Here is a 15,003-nt window from a genome sequence, read left to right as displayed (position 1 = left end):
AATAGAGAAAACTAAACAAAATAACGAAAAAGGTGGACAACTTAACAGGGAACTTAGAAGAATGAGATCAAGTCAAAACAGCATTATACAACCAATAGAAATGTCAGTACTCAATTTTGGAGTTCAGCCATCCCTTCACCACTGACCTGCACCTCTGGAAGGGTGGGGAAATGGAAAGAAAATGTGAAAAGAAAAATTAAATTTCATATACTCACAGTTTGTGCAGATGGGTTTTCGAAATGGCTTTCCCTTAGAAAAGATAAATGCCACCGTGATGCAGTTGATGGTGGTGATGGGCCACAGTGTGGTACTCTCAAAACTTAAAATTGAACCAGGAATCAGAGTTGCATTTCCAGTCCCATTTCTCTCCAAACTCACATTCATTGAGAAATTACTTTGGTTGTCCAGAAAGCACTTACTACAAGAGAATCACCAGAATTTATGGGACTTTTTATTCTATTTTTATCTAGGTGGTGGAAAAAAAAAGTTTATAACTACCATGGGATCTCAGCTTTCAAATTGTTCCAGCCAGTAACTACCAAGACATATTTTGTTCACTTCTTGCAATGACAAAGCAGAAATAAAATTTAAAACAAGTCAAAATTATTCTTTGTCTATGTATCATATGATCTCACTGATATGAGGAATTCTTAATCTCAGGAAACAAACTGAGGGTTGCTGGAGTGGTGGGGGGGTGGGAGGGATGGGGTGGCTGGGTGATAGACACTGGGGAGGTTATGTGCTATGGTGAGCGCTGTGAATTGTGTAAGACTGATGAATCGCAGACCTGTACCTCTGAAATAAATAATACATTATATGTTAAAAAAAAAAAAGAAGAAGATAGTAGGAAGGGTAAAATGAAGGGGGGAAATCGGAGGGGGAGATGAACCATGAGAGACTATGGACTCCGAGAAACAAACTGAGGGTTCTAGAGGGGAGGGGGTGGGGGGATGGGTTAGCCTGGTGATGGGTATTAAAGAGGGCACGTACTGAAGGGAGCACTGGGTGTTATACACAAACAATGAATCATGGAACACTACATCAAAAAGTAATGATGTAATGTATGGTGATTAACATAACATAATAAAATTTTTAAAAATAGAAAAATTATTCTTTGTCTCGCATTCCATTTAGAACAAGTGATCTGTCTTGAAAGGGCTTGGATGATAATTTTCTATGGAATTCCTTTCAGTTAAGAATGAATGAACCATGGGTAACCGTGTGTGGGTGTGTGTGTGTCTGTCTGTCTGCATGCATGGTGGGGTGTGTTATGCACATGTGTGCCTGTATGGATTAGTGTGTGTGTATGTGTGTGTGTGTGTTGTTTTCTCTTCTGTGGACTAAGGTAAGCCCTAACTTAGGCCCTGAGTTTGAATCTGCCCACTCTAATCCATTCTCTTCCTGAGGATCCAAACATGACCCTCTCCTGCTGCTGAGTGTCTATGGCTCTCTTTTGCTAATAAATTAATTTCCAACTTCTAAGACAAGCTCAGAAGACCTTTGTATTCTGGTCTCTATCTACCTTCCTTCCCTTATCTTTTGTCAGTCTTCCTATACTCCTTATACTCCAAACATATAGGAATATTTTCTGTTCCCCAAATGTCACTGTTTGCACACATCTGAGTCAGGCACTCTATTCCTTCTCCACTCCTTTACCTGAAAGTCTTTGTCTTTAGTTCACTGGCAAGGGTAACTACTGTCCTCTGCTTTTGCTTCTAGTGTTGCATTTAGCTCATTGTTTTGCAATTTTTCATTTGCATATTTTTATTTTCTGCCTCTGGGATGAGAGTTCCTTGAATATGAAATTTCTTTTTTGGTTTTATTTTGTTATTGTTTTACTCATTTATAAATCCTTAGCACCTAGCACAGAAATGCCACAGAATATTTGCTCAGAAAAATATTTAAGAGATGGGTTTTCCCAGTCCAGACTGATATTTGCAATGTTCATTTTTTTAATAATCAAACTCACAAATTAGTTTCTATCAGCTTTCTTGTTCAGCTTGAAACTTTTATTCTTATAACTGGTTATAGATGAAATCTGTTCCCAACAAATAGGCTTAAGTCTTTTAATCCTTGGTTCCCTAGGGTCCTGGGATGTGCTTTGCATATGGCAGATGTTCAGTTACTATTTGCTGAGTACATTAATGAAACAAATCGTCAGTAGTCACAAAGTGTTTTTGCATAAAGGGGACAGATAGACCGAAGGCCTGAATTATAGAGTTTAACATAAAAGTGTATCTAATCTGTTATACTTACATTGCAGATAAGAAAGTTAAGGCATAGCTGTTAGTGATAGAGGCAGGACTACCTATCCATCACCCTTTGGGTTATACCTTCTTGTCTCCCAGATTCAATCAGAATTTTACTTCTCTGAGTATATGTACTCCAATTAGGAGAAAAATCTGATTTTGAGAAAAATCTGGTTATGAATTCTCACCCCAAGTAATATTTGAATTGCTGAATTTAGGATCTAAATGACAATCTTAGACATCATTTGATAGTTTTTAATCTTTCACTGATTCCTGGGGCTCTGCTGTCTTCAGGATCACAGTGAAGCATGTGTAAAGGAGTTTATACAAGCCTTACTTCAAAAAGAGCTGCTCCTTTTCTGCCTTTCCTTTTGGAGGTCAGGCAAGATTTGTCAGAAAAAATAAAGTTTTAATATCTGTGGCATAGTTCACAACATTTTACCCTTAATTTATAGTTGAAGAAGTTAAAACCCAGGGAGGTAAAGAGACTTGCCCTGAGTCTAGTGTTCAATTCAATCAGAAAAAAATGGTACCATCACTAACATTTTAATTTTAACATTCATTTGAAAAACTCAAACTAATTTAAGCAAATCTATCTTGTAAATCAGGGGTCAGCTGACTACAGTCCAGAGGCCAAATCCAACTCAACACCTCTTTTTGTAAATAAAATTTATTGGAACATGGTCACACCTACTTTTATACGTATCGTCTATGGCTGCTTTTCACTTCAACAGTAGCATTGAGTAGTTGCAACAGAGATTGTCAGAGCCTAAAATAGTTACTATCTGGCCTCCAGAAGAAATGTTTGCTAACCTTTGGTCTATATGATCTCCAAACCACCAGGGAATTAATACATTCATTCAGTCAACCAACAGTTGGATCTACACATCAACAACCAATGTGAAGACTTTTCCCACCCACTGCACGTGGCTCACCCCAGGACTCCACCCATTAACTGTGTTCTGTGTTCTATCCTGTCATTGGTATTTTGCAGTGTGGAGACTAAACTTTTGTTAATTAAAAATTTAGGGTATGTGTGGAAATCAAGTTGTACAATGACATTGGGTACTCACTGTATCACCTTCAGAAAGGAAAACTAAAAAACTGAACTTTACCTGTATCTGTAGACCTCACAATACCAGGGCTGCTGCTTCACATAGAGAAATGCACAGATTTGCACAATGCAGGTGAAACAGGTGTTCAAAAAGACTGAGAGCAGCAAAGGTGGAGAGAGGAGCTGTCCTGCTGGTCGGTAAGGAGCCAGCTTTGGGTAGGCATGAGTTGAACTCACTGAAAAACAAATGCATTTTCCCCTCTTACAATTTCATTATTGACAGTAAAAGATTGAGATGCCTATTATCTCAAGACTTGCATTAGGGTTCAGATGCAGCAAACACGAATGAGGGTTTACATCTAGGTAAGCACATTGCCTAGGTGCATATCCAATGCTACCAGCCTTTGCCTCTTCCATGCTTTTGTTTCACCTTCAGAAATGAAAAGTAATAGGTTTAAAAATTCTGTTAATTATACATTTGCCATATTTCATGGTGCAAATATTTTCTTCACAACCACACTGACCAGGAATGGTGTATAAAATAGAAAGGTGGCCTTCTACATGGATAAGCAATACTATGATCTCTCAGTGGTGGTGGGAAGGTGGAGAGTTAAGAAGAGGAGAGTAAGAGACATTAGGCTAGACTAATCTTCATATGCTGGGGATTTTTTTTAAAAAGCACTCATTTTATAATTCATTCAGCCAACATTCTCTAAGTACTTCAGTGTACCCAGATAGATGCTAGAAGTGTGTTCTGTTCCATCCTGAATAAGTGATAAATGGAGAACTGCTAGAGCACATTACACCTGGTCAGGAAAAATAGCTCATAAAATAATCTCGCTTCCAGATGAGAGTGGTAAAATGTATTATAATTTTGATCCTAGAGTTGTTTTTTCTTTTTTAACTTAAAGGATTGGCAATGGGTGGAGATTAAACAGAACAACTACAAAAAAAGATGACTGCATTCTTCTTAGAAGCCATATATTCTAACAAGCTGATGAAAATGGTATGTACTTTACTTCTTAGGGCAGCACAGGAAAGAAGCATGGAAAGGTCAGGAATTAGATACAATACATTCAAAGGTTTACATTATAGTCAGGTTTCAGTTTCTTGTCTTTATAGCTATTGCCTTTTCCTCTTTTATAGCTGATCACTGGTTTCTTTGAAGTAAGGAAGAAAGTAGGGTGCATATGCTTAGGTTTGTGTTCATGCATGTAGGGGCAAGGCAGTAGGAGCAGGTGTCCAGTTTGAGATGATAACACTCTAAAGTAGGTCTTCAGTTTGCTCAGTGGGTTCTTGGCTAATCACGTGAACTCTCTGGTACTTCATTTTCTCATGTATAAAGTGAATGGGTAAGAATGTCTAAGTGGTCTCCAAAGGCTCTTCCAACTCATTTACTCTAAAGCTCTATAACTATCTAAGGCTTTACCTTTACCAATTTAACCAATGTTTCCCTAGGAGGATGCTAGGCTATAGGCCATGGGGTATTCAGAGATGAGGAGGACATCTCATCTGCCCTGAAAAGCTTGAACTCTGATGGAAAAACACAGATGGGTTATGTAATAAAGAATTTGGCCGACTTTTATTCCTAGTTCCTGGGATGTATTCTCTAAATTGTTGGGATTTCTTGAGTTGATAGAAGTGTCTTTTTATTCATGGTAGCCCTGATGGTTTATGCAAACAAGATGACAGATGGTGGGCCCAAAGAAAGTTGGTGATAAAGTGATGACTCAGGATGGAGCTGGCCATGCTGCAAAAAAACTAGAGATTGAGATCAACTTCATGGCCAGTGATTCAGCCAATCGTGTCTACGTAAGGAAAACCCAATAAGAACTCTAGACAAGACACCAAAGTTCAGGTGAATACTGTTTGGCAATACTCTGCATATTGTCACCATGGATGTGCCAGGAAAGTAAAGCAAACTGACTCCCCAGGAAGAGGACAATGGAAGTGTTGAGATCCTCCCACCATGGGATCCTTTCACCAGACCTCACCCTGTGTGTCTCTCCCTTTGGCTGGTTCTGATTTGTATCCCTTTACTCTAATAAAACTGTAATCGTATGTATAGCACTTCACTGAATTCTGCGAGTTGTTGATATGAATTACTGAACCTGAGGGGAGAATGAGAATCCCCAAGTTTGCAGCCGGCTGGTCAGAAGTGTGAGTGGGACCCCCAAACTTATGGCTGAGTTCTGAAGTAAGGACAGTCTTAAGGAAGCTATGCCCTTAACTTGTGAAGTTTGGCCTCACTCTGGGTAGTTAGTGTGAGAAGTCATTGCATGGCATGCAAGGAAGGGGCACACAGTGTGACCTCTTGTCAATGCAAAGAGACTGTGCTCTGGCCACAGAAGGCAGAGGCTGCCGAGCTTGGAGTTCTTTTCACGTTCTTATACTCAAGGAAGAAGATGGCTACAGAGCACATGAAGAGGCTGTGGGTGATGGAGAGAGGTGCAATTGTATCTCTGTGCATTTGGCTCTACCTCTCCAGTCCTCTCTTTCTCAGCTGCTCACTGAGTTTCTGATTTTTTTTACCCAGAGACTATACTGGGTTGAATTATTGGCCTCATTGTGGTAGAGTGCACTTTACCACCCTTTAATTTTGGTTTCATTGTGTGAGTTTTCTCAGGCCAAAGCAATGTTAGCTGAGGTTTCAGGTCTGCTTGCATAGCCAGGTTCACTCTCTGTGATCACAATGAGAGCATGCCCAAGTCTGTCATTCCAGCCTGGCTCCAGAGTGAAAAATGTGGAGCAGACCTGAATGAAACCTATAGCCTGGACCAAGACCAACTGATCTACATCCTAAAGCCAACCAGTTTCAGCTGACCTAGATTAGCTGAATGACAGTCTATCTACAGAGCAAGAGTAGATATTGTAAGCCACAGAATCTGGGGGAGAGGCTTGATATACAGTATTATAGTGGCAATAGCTAATTGATGCAGAGTCCTTACATAACAAATATTTTAAATCTTTCCATATTAGAAATTCTAATGCTTTCTGATAGAGAATCTGAATATCTGACTATAAAAAAATGACTAGCATTTTAGGGCCCCTACTATGTTCCAGAGCCTCTGCAAAGTGTCTTACAAACATTATTTCTTTAAAAAGTAATGCAAGGGGGGCGCCTGGGTGGCTCAGTTGGTTAAGCGACTGCCTTCGGCTCGGGTCATGATCCTGGAGTCCCTGGATCGAGTCCCGCATCGGGCTCCCTGCTCGGCAGGGGGTCTGCTTCTCCCTCTGACCCTAACCCCTCTCATGCTCTCTGTCTCTCATTCTCTCTCTCTCAAATAAATAAATAAAATCTTTAAAAAAAAAAAAAAAAGTAATGCAAGGGGCACCTGGGTGGCTCAGTTGGTTAAGCATCCAACTCTGGATTTCCACTCAGGTCATTTATCTCAGAGTTGTGAGATTGAGACCTGCCTCGGGCTCCATGATGGGCATAGAGCCTGTTTGGGATTCTCTCTCTCTCTCTCCCCCTCTCTCTGACCCTATCCCCTGCTCATTCTCTCTCAAAATAAAAATAAATAAATAAATATTTTTTAAAAAGCAATGCAAAACAGGTATTTCATATCTATTTTACAGGTGAAGAAACTGAGGTTCAGAGAAGTAGGGTTCCTTGTTTAAAGACCCACAGTTTGTGAACAACAGGGTGGTAATATAAACTTAAGTCTGTCTAATTGTAAAGCCCCCTGTTCTCTGTTCTACGCACATTGCAGTAGTGTAGATTTCATGAATTAAAAAGGATAAAATGAGGAGCCCTAAAATGTAAGCTTGTTATTTCTCAGCAGCCAGAACCTTTCCGAATTGTCCAGGTTTCCTTAAAATGGTGATGATATATGCTATCATACTACATGCAGAGGAATGTAAGCTTGTGAAGTGTTATATTTCATTCAGAATTAAGCATTCCCTCCTCTGAGTTTCCACAGCCCATTACTCATTTTGCTGCTATGTAGTGAGGATGTCTTGCATTAAATCCAGTCATTTATACATGCACTCAGCAGACCGTGAGCTCCCTGAGGGAAGAGACCCTGTCTCATCCCACTATCTGTTCCTCACTGGACCTGGTACAGGGCCTGCTATGTAGGAGGACTTAGCAGTTACAAATTTTTATTTTCAAATATACTTTTTAATTGTTCAGCATAATTTGGATATAATGTAGGCATGCTTTTCCTAAATAGTTGGCTTGCTTTTTATAAAGGACATTTCAAGTCTTGTACATCAAATTTCCAGAGGCTCCAGAACACACCTAAACTACACGCAAAATTTTAAATGTGCCTCATGAGATTTTTAAGGTGAAAAGATCTATATCATCCATGAGATTCTCCAAAGGGACCAAGACCCAGAAAAGGTGAGGAGTCTTTGAAGCACTGATGGAATTTATGTAAGAGAGGCATTTATATAATGGATGGGTTTCCTCCTACAGTCTTCTTCTCTGGACACTGCCTCCTTCCATATGCTGAAGTGGTTGGCCTAAATAGAGCTAAATTACATGACCTCATCTTTATTTACAGAAATAACTGACTTAGAAGTGGACATTTTACCCAAGTTAGGTCAATGAATTTTCTCTCCAAAATATTTGCAAAGGAGACACTGAGAGGCTAAGCTAATTAGCTGTGCAAAGACCAACAGAAAGGTTATGGAAGTTCAATAGTAAAGTCACCATTTAGCGTCATTTGCAAGGTGAATGAGTAGAAGTCACATAAAAATAGTAAGAATAGGAAGAAGAAGAAAGAGATAAGATGGCCTCTTGGAAATAAAAAAGGTGGCCTTTGTTTTCCACTCTTTAGTGCTCTAGCCCTGCTCTGGCCCCTGGTGCTTCTGAGTTTCTATTCTCAAATTTTTTCTTTTGAGAATTATATTCTTAAACATCCCCCTACTTCTTTTTTCTTGATCTAATTTGAGTGGGTTTTGTTAAAAAGAGTAGAGATGCAGCTAGAACAAATTCCTTTTAAAATGGCCTCTGTACCTTTTAGGGTCAAATTGGGCTTTAAGACATCCATTTTCTTAATTGACTTTCCTGACTTCATTTTACTTTTCTCCTTGATTTCCCTTTAACATATTATATCTTGTCTTATTAACTGCCTTTGTGTTGCCTTAAAATCTTGTGGGAACAAGACAGGGTATATACAGATAAACAAGTACATAAATTACTTAAATACATGATGGTGTTGTCTTTGTCCCATACTAATTCAGACTTGAGGTCAAAAGCCCTAATCTGAGAACCTGGAAAGGCAGGCGCCTTGATGAAAGTGGTTTTACATTGATCGTCCGATTGTCAATGACTACTAACATGCACAGATGAATATTCACAGTTCTCAGCCTGGAAGTCAAGTTCTGTGATCTGACCCGACTCACCTTTTCAAATTTTATCTCCTGCTTCTTTTCACATACCCTACAGTGTGGTCGAATTGAAAAACTCATGCCCCAACTCTCTCTTGCTCATGCTGCTTCATTCTACTTCAAGTACCCTTCTCTTAGGAAAAGATTTTTGAAATCCGTCCATCTTTTCTATTTTGATGCAAATGTTACTTCTTCCATGAAGCAATCCTTAGTATTTCTCTCCTTTCTCCATTGCTATCTCTTTCCTAACCACAGATTTTCAGAAATGATCTCTCCTTTCTCTGAACTTCCCAAAGCACCTGCTGTTTTCTCTCTCACTCTTACCAAGGTGCCTGCCTTTCCAGGTTCCCAGATTACAGCTTTTGACCTCAAGCCTGAATTAGTGTGGGACAAAGACAACATCATCATGTATTTAATTAATTTATGTACTTGCTTATCTATCTATATATATATGTCTTATTCCCACAAGATTTTATAATCTCTCCTTTCTCTGAACTCCCAAAGTACCTATTGTTTTCTGGCACCCACTACTTTTGACTTGCATTTCCTTCATTCATGTATGTGAATCCCCCACTAAACTGTAAACTTCAGCGATCAGCCTGTTTAGGCCCCAGACACCTATGTGCCTAACATATAGTAGGAAAGGCTTTTCCTTTGTCTGGGCCTTTTCTTGCTGAGCCTTATACTTGAGGACCATGAATGGCAAATGCCACCTGAATTAAAAGAGAGATGACTGCCATATCTCCATTGTACCCACTCAGAAGGATCCATATTGGTCCTTCAACTATAAGCATGCCCCAGCCCCAAGAAATTACCTATGTGCAGAATATATAAAATTATAGAAATTATTAAGAGAGTCTTTAAAGGGAATTACTAAGAGCAGCGAGAACTGTGGTTTTCTTCCCAGCATCACTCCAATCCAAAATGAGGGGAGGTCATAAGAACCGCTCCAGGAGATACCTGAAGTATTTTGGGAGGTGGGGATTGGCTTGCTCATTCCGGTTGCAATATCAGAGGGAAAAGACAGAGGGCAGCAGTGACAGCAGGCTACATCTACTATCTGGTAGGTCAGGTAGAAACTATGGAAATTAGCCAGGCTAGAGTTGTTTTGGAAAGAATCTGACCAGTGGGCAGTCTGCTGGGATTAGAGGGCCGAGCAGTTGAAAAAGGCTTCACTAGAAGGCAGTTGCTGAGAGGAATCCTGAGGAGTGAGAGGAAGAGAGCACCACCCATGTCAGGGAGTAGTTTAGTCCAGAGTAATTCACAGGAATTTCTGAAGAGCCCAAAAACTCACCAGTGAGTCCCATGCCAATTTGAATCAATGATATTGCTTTTGCAATATTGGATATTTTTAAGCAATTTGTATGATTTACTTGTGAACATGAATTTTAGATGCCTGCCATGCTAGAGGGCACTTGACAGGACAGAACTACAATACCCCTGCATAAGTAAAAAATCATTTGCTCTTGTTGCTTCCAAATTCCCTGAAGCAAGAGTGGAGAGTAGGCAACACAAGGAAAGTAGAGACCATGACCTTCTCTCCCACTGCTCCAAGGTCAGGCTTGATCTAGAGGAAGAAAAAGTCTGAACTGGATGAAAAGATGAAATATTAGTTTAAATGTCTAAAGATGAGATCATTTTAATACCTGATACTGACCAGGAAATGATCTGCCCGCGGGATGACTGAGTTTGCAGTGATGGAAAAACAATAGTGTTTGAAGGCAGAGGTTAAAAAAACACTGAGACGCCTGGATGGCTCAGTCAGTTAAGCATCCAACTCTTGATTTCATCTCAGCGTTGTGAGACTGAGCCCCCCATCAGGCTCCGTACTCAGTGTGGAGTCTGCTTGAGATTCTCCCTTTTCCTCTACCTCTGCCCCTCCCCACCCCGGTCTCTTTCTGTCTTTCTCTCTCTCTTTCTCTCTCTCTCTCTCTCTCTCTCAAATAAATAAATAAATAAATAAATAAATAAATAAATAAATAAAATCTTTTAAAAAAATATCCCAAACACACCGCCCATATTTTTGGATTTCTAATCAAACTATCTACTTGTACGCAGTCTAATTCTGTTCAAGGGCTCACTGAGTTAGCCAGTCATTTCGAAGGAAGCAAAAGAGAATAGGCTCAAGGTGATAGCATTCATCTTGTGATGAGTGCTTACAATGGGTGACACACCGCTGCACACTTCACGTGCATTGTTTTATCTGATCCGCTCAACCCCCTGAGGACATTTCATATCAGGAAATTATTTCATAAATAGTTTGCCAAAGTTTGCAGAGATAGGGAATGGGAGAAAATGGCCATGGCTTTCACCTTCATGCTACTTCCTGCTAACTTAGCTCCTGGAACTTCCTGGTGTTTTTTTTTTTTCTTTTTTTAGCATCATCAACCATGTTCACAAGTAAATCATACAAATTGCTTAAAAATATCCAACATTGCAAAAGCAAGATCTTTGATTCAATATGTTCTAGTCATGTGACTATTAATAACACACAGAAAAATATGTTAATGGATTACAAATATACATTTCAGCCCGAAGAATTGAAACTGATGTTACCTACATCTCTGATGCTGGTAACTTCTGTCATTGGGTTGATATAATAAACGACTTCAATATCAGTTTCATGTTTTAAGATGTTACATGAAATTCTCAAGGTTATTAATATCCTGCATTGCCTGATGTTTTATCTGTTAGTTTTCATAACACTTCCATTGTTGAACAAGGAAAAAGAGATGACTATGTCATTCTTTTTCTTTGCTCTCTGTTGAGGCAGTCACCTTTCTCACTTATTAAGAGTTAGTATGAAGCCCTGAGTTCTTTGATAGGAAATACTTTATCAGTGTCATCTCAAAGGAAGGAAATGAGCAATAGCTGCTGTGAGCCACACCTTGCTTTTGAGAGAATTCCTGGAATTAAATGCTAGCATCTGTTCTCACATGTCAAATACCTAGCAAAAATCTGGTTTCATGTCAATGTGAAGAATAGCTAAATAATAGAAAGTGACCTTTGGGTTTTAAAGATTTCCCTTTCTGGATTTCCTATACATTTTTCTATGTACAAGACACACACCTGTGAAGAACTCAGAATACACTGATCATTTTATGAGGCTAAGACCTATTTGCTATCAGGATATTTTAGTGCCAAATCTGAGGACTTCAAGCCTCAACTTACTCCAACCCCTCTTTCAAAAAAGTCACAGGTAATGTGGTTTTAGTAATAGAGGTGCATCTTTCACAGAAGCTTTGATTTGTGTGAGTATTTCTAGAGTGTAATGGATAAATACAAATAATTCTGTTTACTTTGCTAAAACACTTACTTGTTAAACAGACCATCAAGGTAATGGCTACATCTTGCATGAGATACTGGTAATTCCCAAAGAGCTGTAGTTGCTGAAAAGGAAATAAAGGCAAATATAAGGGGACGCCTGGGTGGCTCAGTCAGTTGAGCATCCAACTCTTGGTTTCGGCTCAGGTCATGATCTCAGGGTCATGGGATCAAGCCCCACCTCGGGCTCTGCACTCAGGGCAGAGTCCGCTTGAGATTCTCTCTCTCCCTCGCCCTCTGCTTCTCCCTCCCCATGCTCTCTTTCTGTCTCTCTCTCTCTAAAAATAAATAAATAAACCTTGAAAAGTAAATAGAAGAGTTGCTTCTGCCATTGTAGCATTGTTATCATGAAAGTAATCAGGAAGCAATAGTTATTTTTCTTTCCTCTTTAAAAAGAAAGTAATTTACCTATGATTTTTAGCATCTCACTGGAGAGAATGAAACCAGATCACAATTTTCCCAGTGTTTAACTTAATTCCATATTAGCAATGAGAGTCAGTCAGTTGGGAAACACCCTCTTTATTGGCCACAGTAATCTGGCAGCTACACTCTCAGCCTGGACAGCTGAATTCTCGAAATGAGATACCCACTGGGAATGTCAAGCATAAAATTTTGAAATCCAAGCCACAAATCATTCAACAGGTATTACTCTCCATCCTTATCCAGAGGCTGAGTTCACAATATCGTTCTCTTGGGGTCCATTCACTTTCACAAACTGAACAAGTACCTCTACCCCAAGTAATCCCATTGCAGACTTCAGTCTGGTACGCTTGACTTCCTAAGGTTTGTGTAGACCCAGAACTTGTTTGAAGTTCACATTTATGGAGTCATATATAAAAGTCAACTTGTTACCTCCAGAAACTTGCCTGGCAATACCTGTTGCAGGCAGCTCTGTTTCTCTGCTTCATAGCTGCTGGCTGAACACTAAGTTACGATCGGAACCATTAGAGACCACCTTTAAGCAAATGATAAATAGTTCTAGATTTTTAGAGTATGAACCCAAGGCCCTGAAGTTTTTGATTAAAGGTCTTTGCTGTGTGTGGGGGCGGGTACCTGGGTGGCTCAGTTGCTTAAGTGTCTGCCTTCGGTTCAGGTCATGACCCCGGAGTCCCAGGATCGAGCCCCACGTTGGGCTCCCTGCTCAGTGGAGAGTATGCTTCTCCCTCTGTCCCTCACCCTGCTCATGCTTGCTCTCTCTCTCTCAAATAAATAAGTAAAATCTTTAAAAAAAATAAAGGTCTTTGGGGGACACTCTTATTCAGGTCTAGACCATCAGAGTGAATGGCTACAGAGTGGCCTATCTCTATGTGAACACAACTCTATGCGTGAAGACTTTGGAACTGAGAAGTCTTTCATAGTTTTGAGAAGACATAAATTGTTCCTCATCCTCCATAAATGGTTCCCCAAGGTTCTCACCCTCCAACTCTCTCTCTGTCTTCTTTACATTTCTTTCTCATACCCTTTCCTTTCTTTTCCCCTCAGAATGGTACAATTATACATATGCAGAGGAGATGGAACAGGGAGAAATTTTCCAAGGCAGCTTTAGTTTTGTTCTAGAAGCAACTTTCCTAGAACTATGGAGAACTTGGGAAATCTGCCAGGCTGACATCCCAGAGGCACATAAGGGCTTGGCCAAGGGCAAGATCTAAGGTGTTCTTAGTGATAGAGGCAGAACTTGAATCTAGGTTTTCTGACTCCCAACGCAGTTCCTGTTTCTATCTGCCTGGTTGCCGCTTAGCCCTCTGTGCGAGATTCTTGCCCGCAACAGCCCACCAGATGCTAGAGTTCTGTGGTCCTCTCGTTCATCTCTCAAATGTCTCAGAAAAACAGTATAATAATTGCCTCCCTCAAGTGTTCCCTGAGCCTGTTGGATCATCTCACTGTAGAGCAAGTTATGACTGAAATAATGAAGATTACTTTCAAGTTATACATATTTCTTCTATATACTTAATTTTAAAATGATTATTTTTATCATTTAATTTCAAAAGTCCTTTTTTTAAAATTTTTAAATAAGGGGCGCCTGGGTGGCTCAGTCAGTTAAGTGTCTGCCTTTGGCTCAGGTCAATATTCCCGGGGTTCTGGGATCCAGTCCCACATCGGGCTCCCTGCTCAGCAGGGCGTCTGCTTCTCCCTCTTCCTCTGCTGCTCTCTCTCTCTCTGTCAAATAAATAAATAAAAATCTTTAAAAAAAATTTTTTAAATGCTAATCCTTTACTAAAGACATGTCTAAGTGTGTAAGTTCTGGGCAGTTTCAGCAGTAAAGTTCCAATATGGGAATTCTTCTAGTTTTTGAGTGCTTCAAGGTCAAATTCAAAAACTTCTGTTTCTTTTTACCTCCTCTTAGTCTTTTGTCAAAAATATTCCATAGCTGGAGACTGATGCATTTCCTGCTGAGTTATATTTAGGCTGTTCTGAAGCTCTCTTCATACTCCAAGTAAAGAAATAGACTCTTGAAGAGGTCAAGTATCTCAGGTTATCTAGAAAAAAAACAACACTCCTAGAAAACTGATCCCTAGCTACTTATTTCTAGCTCCATGTGTCATGTGCAGTTATGCCAAGTTCCCAAGTTTGCAGACATCTATTTTGAGAAATGTCATTTATTTATAAAACATTAAATCCTGTGTAAGAGCCACACCCCAAAGAATAAACCAAGAATGTAAATGCAACTAAAACTGGGAAGAAATTATTTAGGTTCATACCCAATAGAGCAGTGATGTACCAATAAACTGGATTATGCCATACATGGTCAAGTATTTAAATACCCCAAAGGATGAAACCAGAGCAGCTCGGCCTTCTCTGTTTGAGAAAAAATAAAAATAACTGGTTATGGATGATATACATTTCCAAGTCTCTTTTATATTTCAAACGGAGTTCAGTTTAATAGCTTGTTCATATACCTTCACTTAATCAATGATTCATCCTCTCAATTATTTATTGAAGCGAAATTTGCTCATTCATTCTCTGCTTTAATCATGACCTCACTCACTGACTCATACCGCACTTTTATTTAGGGCTGATGAAGTACCAGCATTCTGCTTA

General features: G+C 39.7%; 1 protein-coding gene across 1 annotated transcript in view; it reads right to left on the bottom strand.

Moving 5' to 3' along the window:
- The window catches only part of ATP13A5 (ATPase 13A5), a 111,525-nt gene that overhangs the window by 18,612 nt on the left and 77,910 nt on the right, over positions 1–15,003 (bottom strand). The window contains exons 24-27 of the mRNA XM_036077502.2: positions 14,664–14,760; positions 11,957–12,029; positions 3,365–3,539; positions 216–418 (exon numbers count right to left, since the gene is read on the bottom strand). Of these exons, the coding sequence (XP_035933395.2) occupies positions 216–418; positions 3,365–3,539; positions 11,957–12,029; positions 14,664–14,760 (548 nt within the window). The remainder of the gene's footprint in view (positions 1–215; positions 419–3,364; positions 3,540–11,956; positions 12,030–14,663; positions 14,761–15,003) is intronic.

This window comes from Halichoerus grypus, chromosome 1 (assembly GCF_964656455.1).
Source record: "Halichoerus grypus chromosome 1, mHalGry1.hap1.1, whole genome shotgun sequence".
Lineage (NCBI taxonomy): Eukaryota > Metazoa > Chordata > Mammalia > Carnivora > Phocidae > Halichoerus > Halichoerus grypus.
This window is presented reverse-complemented; position numbering and strand designations above follow the sequence as displayed.